This window comes from Odontesthes bonariensis, chromosome 12 (genome assembly GCF_027942865.1).
Source record: "Odontesthes bonariensis isolate fOdoBon6 chromosome 12, fOdoBon6.hap1, whole genome shotgun sequence".
Taxonomy (NCBI): domain Eukaryota; kingdom Metazoa; phylum Chordata; class Actinopteri; order Atheriniformes; family Atherinopsidae; genus Odontesthes; species Odontesthes bonariensis.
Window position 1 is genome coordinate 6,927,841 of NC_134517.1, and position 27,482 is coordinate 6,955,322.

Sequence of the window (27,482 nt, forward strand, 5' to 3'; positions counted from 1 at the left end):
ACACAGTCAGGCAAAAGAGGCAGACAGTTGGTAACTGGATGGTGAAGAGGTCCTTTTCATCAAAAGTTCTGGACAGTCAATTGATATAATTTATGACTAATAACAGAGAGAGGTGACGTTCCACGTCCCAAGAGCCAGCTTCAGTAGCCGAGGATCAGACCGCCAAGGTCTACGCCTTCGGCTGCCACCCAGCTCACATTGCACCCGACCCCCTTGGCCCCTCCCACGGGTGGTGAGCCCGTCGGAAGGGGGACCCACGTCATTTCTTCGGGCTGTGCCCGACCGAGCCCCATGGGCACAGACCCGGCCACCAGGCGCTCGCCGGCGGGCCTCACCCCTGGGCCTGGCTCCAGGGGGAGGCCCCGGTGACCCGCGTCCGGGTGAAGGAAAACGCCGTCCAATATTGTCCATCATCATAGGGTTTTTTTATGAGCTGTTCTTTGTCTGGTCCCCCATCTAGGATCTGTTTGCCTTGGGTGACCCTACCAGGGGCTAAAAGCCCCGGGCAACATAGCTCCCAGACTCATTGGGGCGTGCAACCCCCCCACCATGGTAAGGTGACAGCTATTTTTATAGCACTTGCAGAGACAGCTCTTGTTGTCACATTAGTCTGCCGATTAGAACATCCTCCTGCTTTGTTTAGAGCCTTTAGAGAACTACTATTCTCTATTTGCATGCTACCACCTGGCCAGCTTATCCTAGACCATTAAGTACAGTACCATACTGATGACACTCAGCTTTACATGCTGAAAAACAACATGGATCCCAGCTGCCTTTCTAATCTCACAGCTTGTCTCTCCCCAATAAATCCCCAATAGCCCAAATTTTCCTTAAAATCAATAATAATGAGTTGGAATTTATTACGTTTGAACACATCACCCTTGTGTTTGTTTCTCTACATTGGCGCCCTGTTAGATTTCGTTTTGATTTTAAAATCCTACTCCTCCTTCAAAGTGTAAAATAGCTTATCCCCAAAACGCACCTCAGACTTAGTTTACTCAAGACCATTGAGATCTGCAGATGCTCAAATCATATGCTCAAATCATATCTTGTGACAAAGATTGAGTTTTTACCATTAGAACCCCCATCCTATGGAATGGTTTGCAGACTGAACTCAGGCACACCAAGTCTGTAGCTACCCTCAAATCACTCATTAAAACTTTCCTCTTTGAAAAAGCCATTGGCAATGTCTGCTATAATTATCACACTTTTTATTATTGTGTTTTTCTTAATATCCTTTGAACTCTAAATCACTTGCTAGTGGCACACAACTAATTATTGTTATCATTATTATTATTATTGTTATTATTATAATTAAGTATAAAGACACAATTTTTGTGAAACATTTACATAAAAATAACTGGGTCTGAAGCTGATGGTTCGTGGTGGTTAATGCCGGTTATTTTGGCACCTTCCTTGCATGGTACCATGAATTCTTGTCTAGTGACAAAGCCAAAATGCCCCCAACACTTAAAATAGGACCTACAACCAGCAATCAAATCAAATCACACTGATAAAATATTACAGCAATAAATCAATTCTAGATGGATAGAAAATGCTTATTAGAAACCTTTCAGGCCTTTTCAGCAGTGGGACAAAGTTTAAAACTATGGGGGGATGTGGATAGTTGGGCATGGGTGTGTGTGCGCGCGTGTGTGTGTGTGTGTGTGTGTGTGAGCAATTTAAGAGAAGGCTTATATGTGTGTGTATGTATTTGCACATTTTTATGCGCAAGGGAGCCTGTTTTGCCCAATGTGTACGTGTACTAATGAGTGCTAGGCAGGAGATTATGCGTGCGTCTCTAAGGGAACGAGAGTCTGTTCCCAGGAGCTGCAGTGCCTGAGCTGAGGGGTGGTATGTGCACACCCTGACCCCAGTTTTCAGGGTCCTCATTGCCTGTCTGAAACCATTTCCTTTCTTTGTGGCCCTATTTAGGGCCCAAAGTGTGACGTAAATGTGAAGTCCAGAGGCCATTTGCATGATCCTGCATCTTGTTGAAACAGAAAACAACAGAAATCAGTGTGTGCTGTATATCCTTTGCAGCCATTAATTTAGGAGTATTTGTTCTCCCTGCCCCCAAAGCCATCTTCATCATGTCCCCCCCCCCCCAATAATAAACAAACTCTGAGAGCGGCGGGTACCCTGCTAATGACCGGAAACAATTATTGCTCTATATTGACAGTTTTTTAGGTTAAATGACTGCACCATAGGTTTCTGGTGAAGACAGGAGGACCAAAATGTACAGGCCTGCAAAGGACATCTTTTGTTTGCTTTGCTTTGTGAGGAAAGACCTGTTGGATCTCTTGCCATGCTCGTGATACTGGGAATTAAACTAAAAAATAAAAGGAACTTAACCCTCAGTATTCTCATGCACATAATTTCCCTCATGCCTCATTGTCCCCTGCCAATTCAGAGAAGTTAAAGAATGAAACAAGTGCACACAAGAAAAGAAGCCCACCAGCGGATGCCGGAGTCCCCCCACCCCACCTTCGCATTGCTGTGTGACTGGTTAAGTCTTGGTGTGTGAATGGGCAGAGGCTTGGCGAATGGGAGAAGGCCCAGGACTTGTCAAGGAGGTTGCTAAATAGACTCGTAGATTGAGACATTGTGCCTGTTTAACACAGTAATATAGAGGTCTGTGTGTGAGAGAAACATGGACTGAAAAATAGGCTTACATTACAGTGCAGCTTGCAGGTTAACAACTGCAGTGAAGTGTTTGGATATGTACCAAGAACTAAGTATTAGAAAAACACGTCTGTATGTGAACTATATAAGAATAATATTCACTGCTGTTTTAATATCAGGGTTTTGTTTACTTAAAGGGGAAGTTCGTTTTTTTAAACCTGGACCTTATCTCTGGCATAAAATACGTTCATCTACTCACCGATAACAGTTCGGTGAAAGTCGGCGTCCTTCGGATGCTATTTAGATCACTCGAGATCCACGTATATCCATATCAAGGGAGTGAACGGGGCATAGACAATACAGCCTCTAAATAAGGCATTATCTGTCTTTATTTCACCAATACTTGAAGACGAATTAATGAATGAACGAGTACTATTGCGCTGTTAGCTCAGAGCTGCCGTGTTGTTGTTATTGGGGGCTATAGGGGGGCTTATGGACACAGACTGAGGAACACTTTAAAACAGGCCTGAAAACCTTTCCTTTTACCCAATGTTTTTAATGATCTCCCTTTAAAAGCTCTATCATCTGGATTAATGACTACCTGACAAACAGACCACAGTTTGTCAGACTGAAGAATTGTGTGTCTAACCAGGTGATCAGCAGCACAGGAGCACCACAGGGGACTGTACTCTCACCATTCCTTTTCACTCTGTACACTTCAGACTTCCAGTACAAGTCAGACTCCTGTCATCTACAGAAATATTCAGATGACTCTGCAGTTGTCGGGTGTATCAGAGATGGACAAGAAGCTGAGTACAGAGAGCTGGTGGACTGCTTTGTGGCACGGTGTGGGAACAATCATCTCATCTTGAATGTTAACAAAACAAAGGAGATGATTGTAGATTTCAGGAGAAACAGGGTCAGATCAAACCCTGTTTCCATCATGGGAGAAGAAGTGGAGGTGGTTGAGGAATATAAATACCTTGGTGTTCATCTGGACAACAGACTGGACTGGAGACACAACAGTGAAGCAATCTACAAGAAAGGACAGAGCAGACTGTACTTCTTGAGGAAGCTAAGGTCCTTCAAGGTTTGCAACAAGATGTTGCAGATCTTCTACAAGTCTGTTGTTGAGAGCGTCATTTCCTCTTGCGTCATCTGTTGGGGCAGCAGCATCAGAACCAGGGACCTAAAAAGACTCAACAACCTGATAAGGAAGGCTGGTTCTGTTCTGGGGACGACTGTGGAACCTCTGGAGACAATAATGCAAAGAAGGATTTTGCATAAAATCAAGAGAATTATGGACAACCCTGAACATCCTCTCCATGAGACTGTTATCGGAAAACAGAGTCTCTTCAGTCAAAGGCTTCTTCAGTTTGGATGCAAAACGGACCGCTACAGGAAATCTTTCCTGCCCACAGCCATCAGCATCTATAATAACTCCTTGATTTAATTGAGTTACATCCAACATTTAATTTCCCTCTGGGATAAATAAAGTATTTTTGAATTTTGAATTGAATTGAATCCTGTATTTATTTCGTTTTAGCATTTAAAGGACTCACTACTTTTATTTGTGTATTTTATTTGCATTTTACTGTCCCTGTTTTTTAACCTAATATTTGTCTTTTATCCCACTGTAGCACTTTGAGATTTTATTGTAAATGTAAAGTGCGTTATAAATAAAATTTATTATTATTATTATTATTATGGGGGCTTTCTACACTCGCGTCTCGTGGGATGACATCATTGATGTGACGTAGCATGAAGGAAAGTTGCAAAGCTAAAACAAATTTGACAAGTTGAAATATCACACAGGTGTTTTGATAGTGAGAAGATTGAAAATATGAATGTTGAAGGGCAATTCAGACTCAGGGTTATAATTATTTGCTTGATATGCATCTCGCATACTAGGAAAATACAATGATTAGAAACAGATATTGTCCATCTGAGAGAAATTAGCAGCAAATAACTGACTTTGTCCTGGTTAGGGATGTTAACTAACTGTTGTGCTAACAACGTGTTCAAAGTATTGTTTATAAATATTTCTGCACTTTTGTCTCATCAAACACTAAATATTTAGTTTTTTGTAAATAAGACATCCTCAAAGTTGAACTTTGAATTCAGACAAGAGATTTTCTGACCAGGCACAATGAACAGAAATGCTTATTAATGTGACAATGTGGACTGATTACACCCATATTGCAGAGATAATTTCATTAGAATCTGAAAAATTTGTTTTTGCATCTTGGAACAGATAACACTAGTACAGCCAATGATTTTTGCTGTAATGTCTATATTCCTCTCTATACCCGCTGAAATCTGTCGGTCGGGTTGCGGGGGGGCTGGAGCCTATTCCAGCTGTCAATGGGCGAGAGGCAGGGTACACCCTGGACAGGCTGCCAGTCCATCACAGGGCCACACAGAGACAAACGAGACAAACAACCACACACGCTCACACTCACTCCTAAGGACAATTTTAAGAGACACCAATTAACCTGACATGCAGGTTTTTGGACAATGGGAGGAAGCCGGAGTACCCAGAGAGATGTAATGTCTATATTAATAATTATAATATGTAATGAAGGTCATGTTTTATTCTTGACTACTGTATGTGAATTATAATAATTTGATTATTTTTTTTGTTTGCTAAGAATGGCCGCACACTTGTCTTTATTTATTTTACAAAATTAACATTGCCCAACAATGCACAAAAATTCAACAAGCGCTTATGACTTTGCTGTAGAATAAAATAAAAGCATTCTTTGAGACCTAACAACTGCTTTGGGTAGCCTGCAGCTGGTTCTTGCTCTTTCCGCTGACTTTTTTATGATGACAGCTGATTTCTAAGCAGTATTGAAGTGAAATCAGGGGAGCATACGCATTTCCTAATTTGAGAACTATCAATTTTTTTGTCTTATTTGATCTTTTAAGAGTATCCAGAAGAGAGGGGCCTGATAACTGAAGGCTCTGCCTCCCATTCTACTTTTAGAAACTCTGGGAACCTCAAGTAAACCTGCAGTTTGGGAACGAAGTGCTCTGTTAGGAAAATATCTTACAATGAGATCTTTAAGATATGATGAAGCTCGGTCATTAAGAGCTTTATATGTAAGGAGAAGAATCTTAGATTCTATTCTGAATTTAACAGGGAGCCAATGAAGACAAGCTAAAACTGGAGAAATATGATCTCTCCTGTTAGTTCTCATCAGAACTCTGGCTGCAGCATTTTGGATCAACTGAAGGCTTTTCAGAGAATATGTGGGACAGCCCAATAATAAAGAATTACAGTAGTCCAATCTTGAAGTAACAAATGCATGGACTAGTTTTTCTGCATCACTCTGAGACAAGATGTTCCTGATTTTAACAATATTACGAAGATGAGAGAAGGCAGTCCTAGAAACCTGTTTTATATGCGAGTCAAATGATAAATTCTGGTCAAAAATAACTCCAAGGTTCCTCACTGTAGAACTAGAAGCCAATGAAATACCATCTAGAGTAACTATAAGGCTAGACAATCTCTCCCTGAAGCGCTCAGGTCCAAAGATAACGACTTCAGTTTTGTCTGAATTTAGAAGCAGACAGTTCTGGGTTATCCAGGTCTTTATGTCTTTAAGACATGCTTGTAATCTGACCAACCTATTGGGTTCATCTGGTTTTATAGATAAGTACAACTGGGTATCATCAGCATAGCAATGGAAATTTATGCCATGCTGTCTAATAATGTTACCTAATGGAAGCATGTATAAAGTGAAAAGAATGGGTCCAAGCACAGAACCCTGAGAAACTCCACGACTTACTCTGGTGTGTGAGGAAGATTATTCATTTACAAGAACAAACTGAAATCTATCAGATAAATATGACTTAAACCAGCCTAATGCAGTTCCTTTAAAGCTGCTGTCGGCAGGTTTTCAAAATTCCGAGTCTAAAGTCGGAAAATTCGAACTGATACAACTTTCAGGTCCCTCCCCCTCTGTGGACGAGGTTGTGCACGTGAGTTCACACCAGTGTGCGCGCACACAAGCTGGGGGCAGACTTACGCTCAGCATGGAAGACGTGGTTGGTGACTGTTCTGCTCAGATAATAGATCAATAATAAACCTAACGTGATTGGTTAAAAACAGCCGGGAGCGCTCGATTTTTGCAAGCATGATTACAGGCTTCAGAGGGAGCTACAGAATTCGGGATTTTTCCTAATCAGCCTATTTAATATTCTACTTCCAGAATCCCATGACAGTTCAAGCTAATATGACTAAAAAAAAGTTGCCAACGGCAGCTTTAATCCCAATAACATGTTCAAGTCTCTTTAATAAGATACTGTCATTGCTAAGGCTTCTAAAAAGATTTACCTTTTCTATCTGATTTTAAGTCTTCAGCCTCATTTGGTTTGAGGTTAGGTGCTAAATAGCAGAAGTTGACATGCTGACTTTCTAATTTTAGAACGTAAACATTGTTAGTATCTCCTAAAGATGTTTGAATGTGAAACTGCTTTGCCTTAGAACATCTTCACAAAGCAGCTGGTAATTATGCTTCTGAAACTTCAGGCTCTTCTCTGAGGATTTCTGTTAACTTTTAGCAGTCATCAAGACCAGATAGTGGTGCTGTCTTAACTATGCCGTTAGACTTGGTGGGGTTCATTATACAACTGTTAGTACATGTAGAGTTGTACCCCCTATGATCACCAGCAAATTTTCCTTTTACTTTAAATTGTGCTTCCCTTCGAATGTAAACATACAAAGCTGTTACCTGGTTGACAAGGGTTTTTCTTCTGGTAACTAAGTTTGTTCTGCTAATAACAGAGAAAACAGAAAGAATGAGTGCTTAATGTGAGCACACTCTTTCTAGATACTCCGTCTGGTTTACGATTTAATTGTTAGTTCTGTGCTATGATTTCATATCGAAAGCTGTTTTTCCAACACATTGGGTTGTGGAGAAGGAAAAAAAAAAAGGAGATTCATTGGTGCTTATAAGGCTTTTGTGATCTGTACTTTGGGGACAGATCACAGAGGGAACTGATCAATCTACCTTACCATGTCTGATAATTATGTTGGTCCTCCCATATGAAAATTCCTCTGTAAAGCCCCACAATATGCCAACCATATGGCTACTTTTAGCCCTGTCCAGCATGCACATACACTTAATGGAAGCCTCCTGGCTGCACACCATGCCAATGAGCACTTCCTGCCTCGAAAACACATCTACTTTCTCTCTTTAATCTTTCTACAGAACACATGCACATTTGAGGTATTATGGTACTTTTAGGAACTTCAGAGACGGGGGACACACATAAACAGAAACAGAAAACTTTTATTTTGTTGTATTCGGTTATTATCTGTGTGTCCTTTTGATTTGTTTACAACTCTGTGGGTCTATTGAAAAGTGCAGAGTCTGTGACATCATGACATGGTTTTGTTGATTGCAGGTTATATTGAATGCCATTAGGGTTAATGGGAAAAAGCCAACCCTACCACTAACTCTTTTACAGTTTTATCACTATAATCTAAACATTTGTTAAGCTTGTCTGGATTAAAGGGGTATTCACTGGACCAATATTCCTAGTGAGATGAACCTCAAAGCAAAAATTGAGACCAGCTGAGCAAATACAGTACAAAGAATATGCAACGTATCCTGATGGTTGCACCTTTATGTCGGTGTTATGAAAACATCATGCAGGTTTCTCGTAAAGACACTGTAGGAAACAGTCAGTCTGCCAAAACCTGATTTCAGTGTTTTCTCTCCAACACTGCTGAAAGGCAAGTCACAAAGCAGGCAGAAAACGTACTGAGAGGAGGTACTGGTGAACAGTGGAGGTCAAATAGCTGGCTACAGACAGACACACAGAGATGTTTAACAGGCATGGGGAGCAACAACTTGGTCTCACCAATAAACTGCATGAAACACCTGCAAGTACAGGAAGACTTAGAGTTCTGACCCTCTGCTTCTAGTTTTTTTCTGTCTATCTTTTCAGAGACTGTAAGACGATAAGTCTAGTCTCAGCTCAAACATATAATGGGTATGTTTCCACACATATCCAAAACATAGTAGTTTCAGTACTAGTTTTGAAAACTTGTGAGAGGGCAACAGATCTTTTTTTTTGTTGTTGTTGTTTTTTTATGTCAGGAACACAGAACCATGGCAACAATATGCTGGGATTATTGATAATTGATATTAAAATTATTAAATAACAATATTGTGTTGATAATACATAATGATATGATTGTATCTCAGCTAATAAAATCAGAACAGTATTAACTTCATATTGGTCTTAGTACAATTCAGTTGCCAAAAATCAGGACTAAAAAAAACAACAACACAATAACAAAGATGAATTTGTCTTATTTTCCTCAAGTATTCTATTGTTATTGCAAAAATATCGATACTGTGAATGCGTTTGGTCAGGATATGCATATAGTCAAAGTGACATATTGTGACAGCCATAGTGCAAACCTAATTACATATATAGATTCCAGCCCTAACCAGGTTTTGTTAACTTCTGATCTTATTTTTGTGTGAGTAAGAGCCACATAGAAAAGTGAAAGGAATGTGTTTGGTGGGTCTCTAGCATGGGATCACTAACCGGGACTGAGGCCTCTGTTCCACCTGTACTTACTTTATAAGTGAAGTTGAATATGGACGTCATGGCGGACCTAGTTTGACCTTGACGTCAAAGGTGTGCATCATCATGTAACAAAACACTGCAACGTCAATGTTCCCATAAAACTATCCATAAGCTGTGCCTCTGGGTTAGGGTATTTATACTCAAGTATTTCTTAGTACTTTTTGAAGATTTTTTTAAAATATTTTTTTTCTAAGAAAACATTCTGAAAGTATTAATAATTTACCTATAAGGCTCTTTGACTGATTGCTTCTGAGATCAGTGTGAGCATAAATATTTCTAATTTACAGCATTTACAGTTATAATAGTGTTCATTATTTTGTACGAAGCCTTTTCTTTAAGATAAAATGGCCTGAAATAACAGATTGTATTTATTTAAGTCCCCAACAGTTTAACACTTAAATTCTTCCTCTCTTGTTTCTTGTTGCTGTTTGCAGCCAGAGGAGGTGGAGGCTCTTCATTCCCATACTTTCCGGGTGAAGACTTTCAAGAAGACCAAACACTGCAGTGTTTGTAAGCAGACCATCATCCAGGATGGACTCATCTGCCGAGGTAAGTGAGATCGGGACTCACTTGAGCAAGTGATCTACAGTGATCAGAGTAATCTTGTTTTTACTGACCTCTGGTGGTTTAACCTCTGTCCCTGCTGCAGTGACGGTCAGGCATAACCCCGCCTGGCTGTCGGCTCTGCTCACTACCACTAATATAGACATCAAACATGCTTGAAACGTTTTTTGCAACCACAGAGAAGTTGGCTTCACTAAATCATCAGTACCTTTCAATGAGCCAGTAGTTTTTAGAAGTGGAACCCACATTGGTGACTGAGGATATCTTTGCTAGCTCAGTTTTGATGCACAATATATTCATCAAAAGTACAAGTCTGTGAAAACAGATTATTTTTGGCTGTAAATCCATCCATCCATTTTCTATCGCTGAATCCGTCGGTCGGGTCGCGGGGGGCTGGAGCCTATCCCAGCGGTCAATGGGCGAGAGGCAGGGTACACCCTGGACAGGCCGCCAGTTCATTTTTGGCTGTAAATAAAAATAATAATGATAAAAGTATAATAAGAAATCTGCAAAGAAAGTGCAATTAAAGATTTGGGATTTGACTAAGGGCTGCACGATGGTGTGGTGGTTAGCACCGTGAATTCCTGGTTTGAATCTCGGCTGGGGCCTGTGGGGAGTTTGCATGTTCTCCCCGTGTATGCGTGGGTTCTCTCCCGTACTGTGGCTTCCTTCCTTCCACCGCCCACAAACAAGCCAGTAACATGTCAGGTTAATTGGTGACTCTAGATTATCCCTTGTGAGCGTGGATGGTTGTTTGTCTCGTTTGTCTCTGTGTAGCCCTAGGGTGTACCCAGCTTCTCGCCTAATGACAGCTGAGATAGGCTCCAGCCCCCCCCCCCCCCCCGCGACCCTAAATTGGGATTAAGTGGGTATATAAAATGGATTGATGGAATTTGATTAATTATTGATCACTTTGAAAAATTAAAGTTATTTAAGTCGACTGGTAATCTTTACTCTTTGATCATTTACATTTTCGTAGCCCGTAGCTGAGAGGGTCAGAGAAGTTTCACAATACCTCTGGGACAATGAAGGCAATATCATTTACAACCTCCATTAGTGGTCTAAAGGAGAGTTCATCCGAGGCTACCTGGGGTCAGCTTTGTGTCAGCGGTTAGTCAGTTAAGTGACGGAGGAGGGCAAAAGAAGCTCCAGGGAGGCTAAAGGTTAACAGCTTCTCAATTTCCTTAATGGTGTTTATTGAAGAGGCTTTGTGATTGACTGCTTAAGGGATTTGCATACTTTAATAAATGCAATTGTCGCTGGTTGAATCAAGAAGAAATGTTCAAATTGAAAACATATATTTGAGAATGTCTCTGTTTTATGAAATGTCCTGACTGATTATACTAAGAAAACCTCAGCATGGTCTCAGTGTTAAGCAATATTTTGTGCTTCCATTGTTCTTATACGCCTGCGCAGATGGCACTTTGATGGAATAGCAGTATATAGCGAAACATCAAACAATTGCAGGACAGTAACTCAAAAATAGATTTTTACATTGTCACCATTTTCTGAACAGTTTTTGAAGCCGTAAACCTTTTTCCAGCTGACGTTCCAGATGGGTTTTAACTAAATTAAAGAACATGTGACCGTGGCCATCTCAGCACATGATGTTGTAGTGGAAATGTCTGTTTTCAGACAGATAAGATCAAATGAAGCCTTGTGGAAATAGCTGAATGTGTGCTTTGGCACAATGGGGGAAATAACTAACTTGGAGCTTTCCAAACCTGACACAGGGCGGGCACACTGCTTAGAAAAACACCAACATTCAGCCATGCATATGTTTTCAGTCTCAAAAAGGCAATTCAAACAGATTGTTAGTCTGTGCTAATGTCAGATAAGACAATCTGATAATAATAAAGGTCACATATCTACAGGTGAAGTATGGTTTATACTGTATAATGTATACAAATTGTGCTAATTATTTTTTAATCTGCTGTAGAGGAACCTTCAGCGGCCCGGGTATAGCTCTTGCCCAATCTGGGTGTTGCAAGATGTTTCGGGAAAAGATTATGCTGTCACAATATAGTATGCATTTCTTGGAAAAGGCTTCTGAAATATGTGCACCTAATCACATGCAATTACTCTGTAATCTTACCGGTGAGTCCAGATTGTGTTGTTGCTCCGTGGGATGATTATCTCACTAAAAAGAATCCATGCACAAATTTTTGTTCCTCACCTTTCAGAAAAAAACATTAATTCATTCATTTTTCAAACCTCAGTTGGTGTTGTGCATAGTGGTTCATTTTGGGGCTAATGAATGTCGCCTGTTCTAAAAATACTTGCCAGAAGTGACCATTTATTCAGATCTTGTCATTTTAGTTTTTTTGGCCCCTCCTGTCAGTTTGTCCTGGTTAAATAATCTTTGGCTGTGTGTGCAGACAGTCAGTTAAATGTTCTCATAAAGTGTGGCAGGATGGCACCTGGGACCATCGTCTGTAAGGAGTGATTTATAGGGGAAGTAAACTATCATGACAAGACTCCTCTGAGCTGAATGTTGATCTAATTTGCCTCCTTCTCATTCTCCTTCCCCAGTTGTATCTGGGTTTGTTATTTGTGTGGCCAAATGCAGTGTGTGAGTGTGTGTGTGTATCTGCTTGTGTGTATAGTTAAGACAGATTTATGAGGACACAAAATGAGCAGGACACTCCTGCATAAAGCAGATGTTTACTACTGTCTGGTCTTATCTTTCTCTGATTTAGGATTAATTCAGTCAAAACTAGACTCATCTAGAAAAATAGTGCCAGGGTCAAATGACGGATAGAGGAAAAGTTATGGCACTCTGGCTATTTTTTATTGAACAAAATTTCAGAAAAGGACATTTTTGGACATTTGACTGGATTGGGAAGCAGTTTTCTTCTACAGCCGTGGAGAACTCTTGTTTTGTATTCTATATAGATGTAGCAGGCCCATGTTACAAAGCAGAGGTGAGGATGTTAAAAGGGGGGGGGGGGTTAACAGGCACGAGGGCATTTTTGGAACTTGACATTCACTGCAGAACAATTGTGAGCGACATCATAGTTTACTGACATTTGGCCGGCACTCCCATATTGTGTAGCCACAAATGAAAACAATGAGACACAACACAGTTTGTTACCTCATACTTACATGTACTATATATTTATACACTGATAAAGTCCTTATTTTATAACTGCAGCATCAACTAAGGAAAAGATCATGTCTATGCTGTGATTTCAGCATTATCTACGTGTATGATGATCACCCGGTGAAAAACAAAAGAGTGTATTTAATGTTTTCTCACAGCCCACAGCCTCGTAATGCACCACAAAGTGCTGCTGCTTCTCTCTGCTAATGAACGAGCAGCTTGGAAGCAGAGAGAACTTTTCCTGCATTTGGAGAGAGATCTTGTTCTTGCTGGGTATTGCTGGGGAAGTTTGTCCTAATAGTCACTAGATTTGTTGCTAGCTGCTGTCCTAAAAAGATATCTGAGACTGTTTGAAAACTAGTTTAATCTAGTAAACAGATGAAATTATGGCCCGTTGCGACCTGTGATTGGACCATCCTTCTCCAACCTCTTGTGGGTGGATAACAAACCCCATCCATAAGCACAATCTTGTAGCTGAGAAGCTACCCTCAACCTCAACCTTCAACGAGGCAGCTCATCCAATACTACAAAACAATTGAAGAAGCAATTGACAAATCTTTAATTAAAGGGACACTATGTAATATATTAAGTCATTTATTAGCTCAAATCAACATATTCATTCATAAATTAGTCCTCATTGGTGTAAAATGATCTCTGTCAAAAATCTCAATTATCCTCCTGAGTGAAGAGTAACTTGTCTGTATCTACATAGAGTGGGCAAGCTCTATGGAGGCTGCCATGTCCTTTGGGTCTATGAAAAACGGCAAAGTGCCGAGAGGGACATAAAGCACTTCGAATCGCGTTTTCCCCAACGCCAGGCCTGCAAGTGGAAAGGACGTCATTTTGACTTCACGTTTAGACGGTGGTAAATGATGGTCTTATGCATGCCATGAAGTAGTAATATTATTTTTTAACCTCTTACTACACCCAGCGGGGTTGGGGGTGTGGGGGAATGGTAATATATATATATATATACATATATACATATATGTGTCTAACACCGTAAGAATGCTCAGCCTTAACAGCATGGTCTGCTAGGTCGGGTAGCTAAGGAGCTAACTCCTAGCAAAATAATGTGTATACATTACTTCAACCTGGTCCCGTTAAAGCGATGACCTAGCGTCATTTCCACTATGACATCCAGCCAAATACCCCATCAGAAGCATCTTTAGCAATGGTCAACACTGGTCAAGATAGGGCTATCCACCGAATGGCTTATTACTGGCGCTAATGGTAAATAGATTTTATCTCGTAAATTATCCCACTAATAATGCATTGATTGTTACCAAACTTCTGTCGTAGTACACATAGGCTCTTAACTCACAAAACGAGGCATTAGAAAGTTTGTAAGTTTACCGGGAGTTTATTTAAAAGAACACTTTCCAGACAGCAACAGTGCTGCTAACGCTAACGCTGCGTCGACGTCACTTCCGGTAACTCCCGGAAAATGACTAATTGCATTGTTTGCACATAAAGGCTATGTCAACTCTGTTATCTGACATGTTATCTGTCATCTGTATTTATAGTTGTATGTGTGGTATGTAATCCTTTGTACTGTGTGTCTTGATGTCTTTTTGTTTGTATGGACCTTGAGTCTGAAGCTATAGCTTCTTGAATCTTGACACATGCCGCCTGCCGTAGTTCAAGAAGTTGCAACGCACATTTGAAAACGCGAGGCGCTAGAGAGCAAATTCATTCGACTTTGCAAAATAAAATTGCACCTCTCGATGGGGGAAGAAATTACATAGTGTCCCTTTTAATATCTACTTTGTGTAGTATAACAAAGTTTACATGCTTTCAATGTATGTTTTTGTCATTTTAATTATGAAATAAATTTTGGCTAGCTTAATAATTAGGACTCTATTGTATCTGTAAGGTTTCTTCTTTCTTTCTTTCTTTCTTATTCTTTGCAAAAGGTACTTGAAAACTCTTGAAATTTTGCAAGCACCACCTGCCAGTTGACGACATGAAAAAAATCTAAACTTTATATTTTTGGGAGTCGCTCATTGACTCTGTAGCGCCCCCTACGATGCTTAAAAATGGTCCCCGCATTGGGGTTAGTTTCACCGTGGGACGACAAAATTCGGTAAACTCATTCATCATGCCCAGACACACAATAAAGTCTCATGCCGCCATGGTCCCACGTCCACAGGAAGGCGGCCACTTTGGATTTAATAGAGATTTAATACTACAAGCTTCAAACTTGGCCAGGTTACTCTCATGGAGAAACCTTTCCAAACTCTGAACGGTGTGGGCGTGGCCAGGCGGTGAAAATCAGGTGATGGCGTTTGTGATTTGAAAGCCTTATCATCATCGCAAAGTCATGAAACTTGCCACACACGTCCACCCTGACGACCTTGTACGTATGTAAAGGGTATCGTGTCTGGGCGGAGCAAAATGGCTCAGCCCCCTAGAAATTTTCAAAAACCCCTCCGCATTGGGGTTATTATGTGCTCGTACGTAGGCAGAGGGTATCATGCGTGTGGGCAGAGCTGCGCGACTACGACGTCCAGCGCGTGCCCCAACGTGCACACATCTCGGTCCCGCATACAGCTGCTTGCAGCTTTTTTTAAACTGTTTCAGCTTGTTATCTCTCAATAAACTATACTAAAGAGATGGTAAACCCATTACCTTTGCTTACTGGGAACTTTATTGAACAGTACAAAAGATTTCAACTGCCCTCACTGTACTCTGCATATAAACTCTCAGGTTCCCTCCCTTGACAGCCTACATCATTGCTGTCTATTATAAAATCTTCCATTGTTAGGCCTACCAAGTCAAAAAATTTACTACAAAGAGAATATTGAACAAACTATTTTTTTTAACCTTCAGTTGGAAGTTAGATGTAACACTGTTTTGTCTTGTGTTTTTAAGGATGTTCAGACCCTCTGAATACAAATATAACGTATATGGCATGTTTGAAATAAACTTGTATTTTTTTTTTTTTTTTTAAGTTAGCAGCTGTGATAAAACTGTGCTGTATATGAATGGAACCACAATTTTGTTGCTACCTTACTCAGCTTTATTGAGTGAGAAACCCATATAAGGTGATAAAGTATTGTTTTAACTCACATGGCCATCTTTTATGATGTACTATGATGTACTCTCTTAAAGTTTAAAATGCCTTCTCATTAACTTCATTGAGAATTAAAACCAAACATATTTGACTTTCCTATAGTTACATTGTGGGATCAATATGTTATGTTAGCGCCTAGCTAATGTTAGCTGCTCAGCAACAATATTAGATGATTATGCAAGACGTGAGCAGCAAAACCACCACATACAATTAAACCACCTGACAATATATTTGTATTTATTGAGGGATTTAAGATCTGTTGACACTAATAACAAAGTAAAATCCAATTACAAAGGAAATACTCAGACACGGCGAGCTGTGTTGGCTTCAAACTTCTTTCGCCTCTTACTGTTTGACTTTTGCAACAGAGATATCTTAGACGTGGGAGCAGTTCCTTACCTACCAAGATGATCGACTTGGATGAGAGCGGGGTTGGATGCTCCAAGTGCCAACAGTAGTTAGGCAGCTCGCTGAAGAGTTGTATTTTAATCTGTGTCACATGGGCTGTGCTGAGTGACACACCCAGCAGACGAGTAGTAGGTTCCAAATCCATTCATTCGAATAAAAGATGTGAATCTTAGCACAGACTCTGATTATTTTGCCCTGCAGTTTCTGAGGAAAATCTTAGAACCCATTTTACACAAGCCACATGTCCTCTGAACATTTTATCACTACATCAGAAATTTTCACATATATAACTACTTGTTAGCTTATTTTTCACAGACTATTATCAGACTTCTCATCTAACTCTCAGCAAGAGCGTGAATAAGTAAAGGATACTCCTCCCTTGAAGTAGTAGTAGCACTTTACAGTTTAACAAAGTTCAACTATTGTGGCAGAGATTTAACCCTCAAGTCTCTGTAGAGCCAAAGCTCCAGCTGCATGGCTAAATTGTTGTGTGGATGAATATCGGTAAAATCAAATAGAATAGAATAGAACTACTTTATTCATCCCAGCTGGGAAATTGTTTTGCAGTAGCAGCGTACAGACAGTAAAAATAAAAATAAGAATAAGAATAGAAATAAAATAAATAAAATAAATAAAATAAATAAAATAAATAAAATAAAATAAAAATATATGTACATCAAAGTGCAACAATGCAGTTGTGCGGTTATGCAGTTATGGTATTGAGATACCATAATAACACTTAACTATTATTGTACAGGGTGATGGCATGTGGCAGGAAAGATTTCCTGTATCTGTCCCTTCGACAGCGGAGCTGAAGCAGTCTGTGTGAGAAGGTGCTCCGCTGTCTGTCCACTGTGTGGTGGAGAGGGTGCTGTATGTTATCCATGATAGATAATAGCTTCTTCCGTGTCCTCCTCTCCACCACGGTTTCCAGTGACTCTAATTTTTGTCCCAGTACAGAGCCAGCAGAGCCAGTACAGAGTGTATGTGTATTGTATGACTTTCTCCCTAGAGGTAAGTGGGCTAATGAATAATATCTACCTACTTATAATATGTACAATGTTCAGTGTTGTGTTCAATAAGATGTGTATTGAATGACTTGTAAATAGTATTTTATGACACTATGTTTGGGTCGTACAATATATGTTGCTTTTACTTTCCTAAGAGGTGTTTGTGTTGCCTGATATTATGACTGTGTGCTGCTGAGATGCATCAGGGTTGAACCAAGCTAATATTCTCCTGCATTTGGTTTAATTAGTCCAACGTATTGACTGAGGGGGAGGCAAATAAACTTGTGTGGCTTTTCTCTGACTTTTTTTTTTTAAATTCTGTATTAAATTAAACTATGACGGTTTTGCATATTGTACCAGTTAAAGAATTTGCCACTACGAGTGTTTGTTTTTGTTGTTCAGACCGTTAAAATCATTTGTTTGAGGCGCTTGTTGTGACCCACAGGCTCATTTGTTTAATTTGTGCCTCTTTCTATGATCTCTTCTCCATCCTCCTGCCCAAGACATGGTGATCGATCTAAACAAGAAATTTTGATGAATGCATTGAATTGGGAAATGAGATAAGGGTATAAGGGCTTAGTTGCATTTCCTGATTTGCTGTGCTTGCTGCTGCTGCTCTTGTTTATCAACACTCTCCAGTCATATGGTCCTGTAATGACAGGAGCACTTGGACTTCCTGTCTTTTCCATAGTTGCCAGGATACAAGGTGTTTGTAACTTTGACAAAAGCACGTTGACGCAGGTTGAAACCGCAGTTTTCCACTTTAAAAAAAAGAAGAAAATAAAGGCCCTCTCTATGTGGCGGAGAATTTTTGGACAATGGGCACTGAGGGCAGGAACTGGTTCTTATGTTCTTTCTTTGTAGTGCAGTTTATGTACAGTGGCAGGACAAAGGAGAGCACAGTCGTGTCCTTAAAAGGTAAAGCAAAAGGTCAATAAGGCTTATGCTGTATGAAGTAATTACATTACAATTTTTTATTAGAATTGTTTTGATCGAAACTTGTTTCATGAACTAAAGGGGAAAAAAATTCTCATGCTTATGTGAATAATGGAGTAATTTAGCCTTTGCTTCTAGTTCTGAGAAGCGTTCAAAACATCACCCATCACAATGGTGTTCATTTGTCCTCAGATCTTCATACACTGACTGGAGGTGCACTCTAACAGCAGGTGTTTGAGTGACTGAGTGAGAGTGAAGTTTATCACAGCTCTGTTCTTGAATGCTTAGCTCATGCAGTTGGTATGCTGCAAATCCCAATGAGGGTAAAAACATACAGACAGAACTGACTGCGTAGTGAGATTTAATATCGTGCACTGATGCTAAGACATTCTTAGACTGTGAAAACATTTGTTATAGCAGCATGTAAAAATAGCTTGATTAGATGAGAGCCAAGTTTATATCACACATGCATGCACACAACCATAAAAGTCAACATGGGATACGAGTAGATGAAGATGACCGATGGATTTCTGTGGATAACGGGCAGTTACAAGTTCTCAGTCCAATAAGCTTATCTTAATTATCTAAACTGGCTACATCATGACTTTCCATGAGCAGGGATTGAGATACAGAAGAGATTTTACTCTAAGTTTGTTCTTCTGAACTTAATCTACTCACAACTCAGTTCCACTGACCGGTATACGTACACTCATCAATGTGAAATGCGTATTGTCACAAATCTGCTCAGACACTTACCATCCACTCAAATGTCAAGAGTTAAGAGATATACACTATGTTAGTTGGCAACAAGGAACGCAGTCCCGCAAAAATAAACTCCAGAGTAGTAAATGTAGCAAGGGGTCCATCTGCTGGATGAATTGAAACACATGAATTGAAGCTGTACTTCATATTATTCAGTTTTATTTTATTTATTTTTTTATTCCCTGGTTTTTAACCCAGCATGAGACTCTGTGTCTGTTATTGTTTTATTGTTTTAATATTGTTATTGTTTATTATTGTTTTTAAATTATCCTTATGTTTTATGCCTTATACTTCGTGTTGTTATTCATGTACAGCACTTTGTTTCAGCCACGGCTGTTTTTAAAGGGCTCTATAAATAAAGTTGAGTTGAGTTGAGTTTCCAACTGTTTGGCTCAATGTGGGTTTGAGCTTCACATTGAACCTTTGAGGATTTATATGAATTTTGGTGGAGATGTGGATTGGAACATGGACAAAGCCAATTTCAATTTGGTGCAAATCCAGATCAAATTTTGCAAATTAATTAACCTTATTTATTATGCAAAACATTATGCAAGAAATATTACAACCTTTTTTTTCAAGTTGACAGAATTTCCTGAGCTCATATGGAAATGTTCATACTATGGGAAAATACAACAATTTTATAGTATAAGTGCTCGAGCACTGACTTTGTCTTTGACACCACTGTACACAGCAGTTGGTTTTAGGGTGTGGAGAGAGCAACTTGACGCCACTCCAACCCTTCTTCCTCAGTGTGTTCCTCTTTTGAAATCAGTTGTACACTTTTGGGCATAACTTTTTAAGTTTTAACATAAATTTGGACACAAAATAACTCAATAACCTCAAGTTTGCCAATGTTTCTTTAAATTTACCACTCAGCGCATTGACCTCTTTTACCCTTTTGTTAGTTCATTTGTATACACATAGAAACTTTCTGCAATATATCCTTCCTTATACATTATTTTAGCGAAGTCAAAAATACAGTATTTCACAATTTTTTTTGCCTAAAACATGCAAACATTCATGCCAGATGAATTTGAAGGCTTTTATACCGTTTAGCTCCAGACTTCAACATCCAATCTGCAAAAGAAATTTAAATTTAAGAATGCAACATTTTCAGCTGAAGTGAAGTGGGATGTCTGTCTCTGTGGTTACTGTAATAAATGGCTGCTTTGCCAATTGCTTCATTTCTTAAAAAATATATATTATTTTAAAACCTATTTATGGTCTATCCTTTGTGATAAAACTTTTTGTTCTGATATTTTTTCTGATATTAGTCAGTCAATAAATAAACATACACATAATAACTTACACATAATAAAGACATATTATGACATTCCTAACAGATGATAACCATGCATCGAAAAAGTAAAGGAATTCTAAGTGTCTCTTCTAAGTGAGCTGATAGAAAGGGGTTAAAAAAGCAAGTGAAATTAAATAATACATTTTTTTTTTGGCTTCGTGTGCCTCTGAGTGGCATGCAGCGAATGGCCAGAGGCTGGAATCACTCCTGAGCCTGCTGCAACGAGGACTGAGCCTGCACACAGCCACATGCTGCAGGAGGCCCTGATTTATTAACCCTACTGATATTAAGAAAAATATCTTTTTGAGCCTTTTTGTCGTGTCACATGATTTAACTGCACAGACCTTGAGGTTGATGTTTTATGGTGCAGATATTTACCATGCACATTTAATTTATTCTTTTTTTTGTTTTAGCATTAAAGGGTCATATTAATTGTAATTTGAGTCATCAGATAAGATTGAAAAAGTTAAGTGGGCATTTTGAAAAATAAACAACAGACTCAAGATTAGTCTCAACCACTAGGTGTCACCAGAGTTGTTTGTTTCTAAAAGAACATCTCTGTCCATTATTACAAAATAGCTGCTGCTGTTGTTCATAGTAAATTTCCCACAAAGCTCAACCCAGAACTGGTGTAGATTGTTCAATCCACATTTTTCAGTTTGTATTGTTGTATTTATGTGTCAATTTTCTGCGTATGGGAATGTGTGTGTGTGTGTGTGTGTGTGAGATTTAAGCCACACTCTGTATCAGGGGAAGCAGCTGCTTCAACAAAACAAGGTCAGACAAATACCCACAGTGACACATGGACACAAAATCAGACAGAAAAGTAAACAAACAGCAGTTTTACTTTGTCCGTAAGAAGCAAACAGATGACGCATGTCTGAGTGGACGAAATGATTCCATGAAAATTGTTTCTGGGGATATCCCACGTTAGGAAAAGTTTCAACAGCTGGATGAAGGTGGGGCTTTACCCACAGAAACCCAACCCAGGCAGGGATTTAAGCTGGTGAATACGCGTGGGCTGCGCGATGACACCCGTGTATGACTCAAATGATGGATAGGAATGAATGAGTGTTGATAATTGCCAACATTGATACCACTGTACACTTTGAACTTTAGCAAGTTGGGCAAAATGCAGACAAATGCGTGAAATGATAATACTTTAAAAATGATTTGTATTTCTATTGTCAAACAAGTACAGAACATTGTGTGAACACAGCATAGATTAAGCGTTTAGACCAGCAGAGCAGTTGTTTAGTCACTTTCTATCCTATAATAGTTTTGTCCAATTGCTGCATGAGCTCATACTGTAAGTTATCTGGCTGGCCTCAGATAGATCTTGTTTTTTTTAAAAGCAATATGTCCACCTTTTCTAATGTCAGCCAAACAAGAATGAAATCATTTGTCATTTAAATAACAAGTTCGTTGTCTGCTGCTATGTTTTTATGTGCAGACATACTTCATTGTATAACAAAAGCATCAGATAGAATATTGTGCAAAAGTTTTGAACACCCCTCTTTTCTCTATATATTGTTAGGAAAATAGAAAATAAGAAATTAGGGATTTCTTGAAACATTTATAATCAATATTATTATTATAAGTATCGTATCAAAACAGAGTTTGTGCAATTCTGATGAGCTTGAAAGTCAATATTTAGTATGACCATCTTTACTTTTCAACACAGCCATTTTCTTCTGCTTATCTGAAGTTAGGTTGCACACATTCTCTTAAAAAAATCCAAAGAAAAACTTTCAGAAAGGTTGTTGAACTATTGTTGTAGATCCCTTTGAAAGATTACAACAAAGTCTGGCTCCTTGGAAGCATAATATAAAAAATGGGGAGTGGCTTAAGTGCTCAGTTGTATTTATGTAAGAACAATCAAAGAATCATTAGCTCATGGATTCGGTACGTGTCTGTACACATGAGTGACTGACTGTATGTGTTTGTACACTGCATGTGCACATGTTCTTTCTCACATGCTCAGCCTTGTGCAGAAGGTGAAAAGACGAAGAAGAAAACAGAGATGGAGGGAGCGAGAGTGTGGAGGGGGAGGAAGAGGAAATCGTCCAACCCCTCCCCTCTGATTGTATGCAGCGTTCTAAGGGGTCCAGCCCAGCCCTGTGGGAGTATGCGCTTATTCCAAGGGACCAGGAGAAGGAAATCACTCTGCCTCTGTCATACACATGCACAACATACCACAGACTCATAGTCAGATAGCAGCAAGTGTTCCACACTCCTCATCATCTTTTGACCAACTCCCCTCCTGGCTGTGCTCTCATTTTCTTAATGATCGGTGAAAGCAGCTGCTCTTCTCCCCACACACATTCTTATTATTCATCTTTTCCACAGATGTCTTCTCTCTAACATCTTCTCTTTTCTCATCTGGCATCTCTTCTCTCCTCAAGTTCCATCCTTCCTCATCACTGTGCTGCTTTCCGCTCCTCTTTGCCCCACCCTCCATCAGGAACAGTTCGGCTCTGTTTATTCTCCAAGGCTACAACTTCCTAACAAGGTAAAGCCTAACCCGAGCTCGGGGCTCTGCGCTTTCACACCCAATATGGAAGTTCAGCTTCTTCCCATGTGGCCCAGGAGTGTTGTGTACCAGGGATTCCTGTTCTCTGGACAATCATCCTGGTGGAGCGACACATGACATGCATGTTTGTCAAGCAAACGGACAAGTATGCTTGAATTCACAAGAGCATTCCATGCGGCTAAATCACAGCTAGTATATCATAAGTACTGTATGTTTGCACACTTGCAATGGGAGGTTAGAACATCACAGTTTCTCATGTTCTGCCTTAAAAGTTGAGAATGATTCCTAAGATTCACACGAGGGAGAGATGTGAGGGGATACACAAGCATATTTGTGGAAGTCTTTTTTGCACCTGGGACGTAAAATGGGGGCATTGTCAGAAACTGGAAATAAAGTGAATATGCTGTCATTATGTTATGTTAATCTGACAGGGATCATTAAAAAAAGAACTGCAGGATGTAGGAAAACAATGAACAGATGATCCAGCTGTGCCACACATGACATATGTGGTCCCAACTGAAAGCCCCAAGGCGAGCCCCCCCCTTCTGTTCAATCCAAGGTAACAAGTTGATTGTCTCCAAATTGAGAAATGAGAAAAGGGGCAACATCACAGTTTCTTATGTTCCACCTTAAAAGTTGAGAAGGGTCAACTGCAGAGGAAGACTGCGCAATGAAATCATGCTTTTGAGCTCAACATTTTGTTCTTGAAAAAGCCTCTGCAATTTTACTATGTTGGAGAAAATGTATGTTATGATTGAAACTGTAGAGCACCTATTTTATGGAAATTATTTTGATATACATTTTCTGTTTTTTTTATACTTTCTTTTTTATCTGTTGGTCAGCCAAAATCCACATATAAATAATGAAAAATCACTTTAAAATGATATTTGATGATAAGATTATTAATTTTACCTGAAAGTTAATTGGTTCCTTTCTGGGTTGAGAGAATGGATCTGGTGTTTAATTGTTTTTTACCTCTTCTGGAGAGGTAAAAAATCTGTGTTCCTTGACTGACTTTGTGTGTCATGTTGTGGAAGAGCTCCCTTCAGTCTGACCCTGGGAACTCACTCACTATGTGTATCTTGGTAGTGTTTCATGGTGCCACCCACATTTGAAGGCCTCTAATTAAGAAGTTAAAAAGGCTTTCACATGTTACTCCAGCATGTGCAAATATAGTCCTGCTAGTGCTTAAATAGAAACTAAATGCCCCATGATGTAATTACATATTTGACTCTAAAAAGGAAGCTTCCCACTGTCTCTAGTTTCAGTTTATACACTCTTAATCACCACTAAAAGATACGATAGGTTAATTAATTTTTTCTTTACAATGCACATCTATCCAGTCCAGTCTCACACTATATGTAAATATTTCTAAATATTTCTAAATCTCAGTAGCATCACAATAAACCCTGTTTTTGGTTTTTAATCCTTAACCCAAACTGTGTTTGTATTCTTATCTAAAATAGAGGTTTTCAAAGTGGGAGGCAGGCATCATCAGAGAGATTAAATACAATTCCCTATATGTAGGATATTTAGTTAAACAGACAACTTTGACATATTAGTAATTACTATCATTTTTTCCCCCCGAAACAGACACAAAACAGCCACAAACAGAGTCTAAACCACTAAGAAATGCAAAACAACCATAGAAAAACTCCAAAACATCACAAAGACATAAAATATCAACAGTCTAAGCAACTTCAAAGACACAAAATAACTGCAACAAGACTAATTTAATTAAATTTAATTAATTAATTAAATTTTCAGTTAACGCTTTATACTTGAATGTGCCCAAGCGGAGTCAAAGTTCAAATGTAATTTAGTGCAATTTTAGATATGCTAATAAACTTCTAATGTCAAATGTCACATCATTTTCTGCCAATTTGGAGTATATTTACAGGTTTATAATGAAAGTTAATTAAAAGTTTTATTGATATTCTAATGCACAATTAAATTGATTGCATTTTACATCATGCAAATCTCTTCTTTACCTTTCTGTAAAAGGGCTTCAGTTCGCAGCTAGGAAAACATCTTAATGTAAATGTTGCCATCAAGCTGATAACGTGCTCAACCTCAAAGGTGGAGCAAATAAGTCTGCAAGTGCTGCAATTCAAGATTTAAACGTAAATGAAGACATTTTACCCCACCCACACACACCTAAACATAGCTTTTTACATTCTGAATGGTCAATTTGATTGTGCCTAAGTAGGTGAAGGGGATCCTTTTGAGTTCATCAGATCTCAGATGACCTCAGAAGGATCAAGCTTCTTGCTTGCTTGCAGTTCAATGTCTGCTATGCGCCGGCCTTTTCGGCAGCAAGTCTGTATAGCTCTCAATTTTGTTCATCGTTTATATGATTATATGTAATTTTTTGTTTTTATCTAAACATTTTTAGTGATTTTTGGTGCTTTTTATTTACATTTTGTTTTATTTTTTTATTTTTTGACAATGTGCACTGCTACCAGTAGAGCAGTGTACACAAGAGAAGAACTGTTGGTGTCGAGGACTGTCAAGGATTGGATGCGGAATTAAACATCCAATTCCAACCGAGCTAAAAAAGCTGTACCGTGGATGCAGAGCTGGAGCAAAACTAAAGGCAAAGAGGCACAACAGGAGGTGGAGGTACAAGCCTTTTCTGCCCTCTGTGATTATGGGAAACACTCACTCACTACCAAACAAGTGTGATGAGCTAGAGGTGCTTGTGCGGAACCAACGGCTGTATAAGGAGAGCAGTTTGATCTGTCTGTCTGAGTCCTGGGGTCCGTTTCACAAAGCAGGTTCAACCAACTCTGAGTCTATTCCTGACCTCTGAGTTGATCTACTCTGAGATAGAAAACTCTGAGTTTTCGGTTCCAGAAACGCTGATTTGAGTGAGGTTAATCAACTCTGAGTAGGTTCACCTTGAGTTTTGCGTGTGCACCACAACTTTAAAAAGCCAGCATCAATGGAGCCCCGATTCGACGAGTCGCCATGGCAACGGGGAAGAGGAGGGGCTACGTTTTTCACCAACCTCGAATTGGAAATCTTAATGCGCTCATAAGGCGAGTTTCAATACGTTTTTAGAAATAAGTGCACCGTTGCAGCAGCAAAAGTGTAAGTTTAAATGTAGTCCTTTGCAATCACAATAATATTACAGGGGAAACTGCTTGAATGGTAGCCCATTCATTTATTTCATTTAGGTGCAATCTCGCGGGGGAGAAGCGCACTTGGCATCAGTTTAAGATGAAATATAAAAACATTGTTCAAACAGGTGAGACCTCGGCCTGGAGGTACCTCATTTTGATCATGTTTTACACTGTAAAATAAATATTAAGTGGCTATTTGACTGTGCAGTTATTTTATTCCCAACATAATGCTGTTTTCACACACATAAACTATGTCTTCTCATCTATATCATGTTCTGTTAAATACTTATGCCTATTTAAACTAACACAGACTTCTACTGAGCCGTAAAACGGGTTTTGCCCAGCACCGCCACCTGTAACGGAAGGCCAGTGGCTGAGGGAATCCACCCCCAAGAAACAAGTGCCTTTATAAAATATAATAGTATACATGTCTTTTTTAAGCCTATTCATACAAATATTTATTTGTCTTTTATGTCTTTTTTTCTTTTGTCCCAACACAATTCTGATGGTGCCGCTCAAAAAGATAATTGTCTGTAAATGCAAAAATCTATGCGCGGTTTGATAACCATCTCCGCCGAATATTTATTTCTCTGCGCAGTAATGCTGCACCTTCATCCACGGGATCGTTGTCAGAAGGACATGCCATGTTCGTGAAAAAAGTCGCCTCCTACTGTACCAAAAGGACTTCTAGAAGTAGAAGAACTCGCTCTGCTGACTGAATGCATGAGGAAATAAAATATCGTGTGTGGCTGAAAGAGGGCGGAGACAGAGAGAAACTCGAGGTTTCTTGAGGAAAACCTGGTCCCGACCAGGTTAGGTTCAGAGAGTCTGTTACTACGGTAACTGACCGAGAGTTTAAAGGAACAGTTTACTATTTAAGACCTTGAGTCCCAATTCCAGCTTGTTTATCAAGAATAAGAAATGAGGAGACCATTTTCACAACAATAGCTCATTTCTATCCATTTTGGCTGTTTTCGCTGGTCCATCCTGCTGCTACAGACAGGGTTCCATTGGGCACTCTGTTCAATGTCCTTAAAACAATACTAATGTTAATTTTAAAGAAAAGGTCAACTCACCGGGTGGTTCGTGGATGTTCCTGTGTGTCCCAAAAAAAATTGCGTTGCGAAATAAAAGTTATTTCTTGCTTTATTTAGCATTTTGTAATCCACTTGTATTCCGTTTGGAAGACTTTTCACTTTCACTTTCACTGTCAGATCACTGCGCCAGGGCTAGAGCCTCAGACTCACGTGCGTCGTGATTTAGCATGAAAAATAGTTCCTGAACAGCAAAGAACACGGATTACACGGATGGAAAACCATAAAATGCGCCGACATTTTTTTTTTTTAATACCACTAACCACCCGGTGAGTTGACCTTTTCTTTAAAATTAATATTAGTATTGTTTTAAGGACATTGAACAGAATGCCCA

General features: G+C 39.4%; 1 protein-coding gene across 6 annotated transcripts in view; it reads left to right on the plus strand.

The window, feature by feature from the left end:
• The window catches only part of tns1b (tensin 1b), a 238,290-nt gene that overhangs the window by 64,940 nt on the left and 145,868 nt on the right, over positions 1-27,482 (plus strand). For 5 of the 6 annotated variants that reach the window (XM_075479009.1, XM_075479008.1, XM_075479013.1 and 2 more), the window contains exon 2: positions 9,672-9,786. In XM_075479009.1, coding sequence (XP_075335124.1) covers positions 9,672-9,786 — 115 coding nt within the window. Of the gene's footprint in view, positions 1-9,671; positions 9,787-17,226; positions 17,403-27,482 lie in introns of those variants that run through there. The other variant, XM_075479011.1, reaches the window with a different exon arrangement.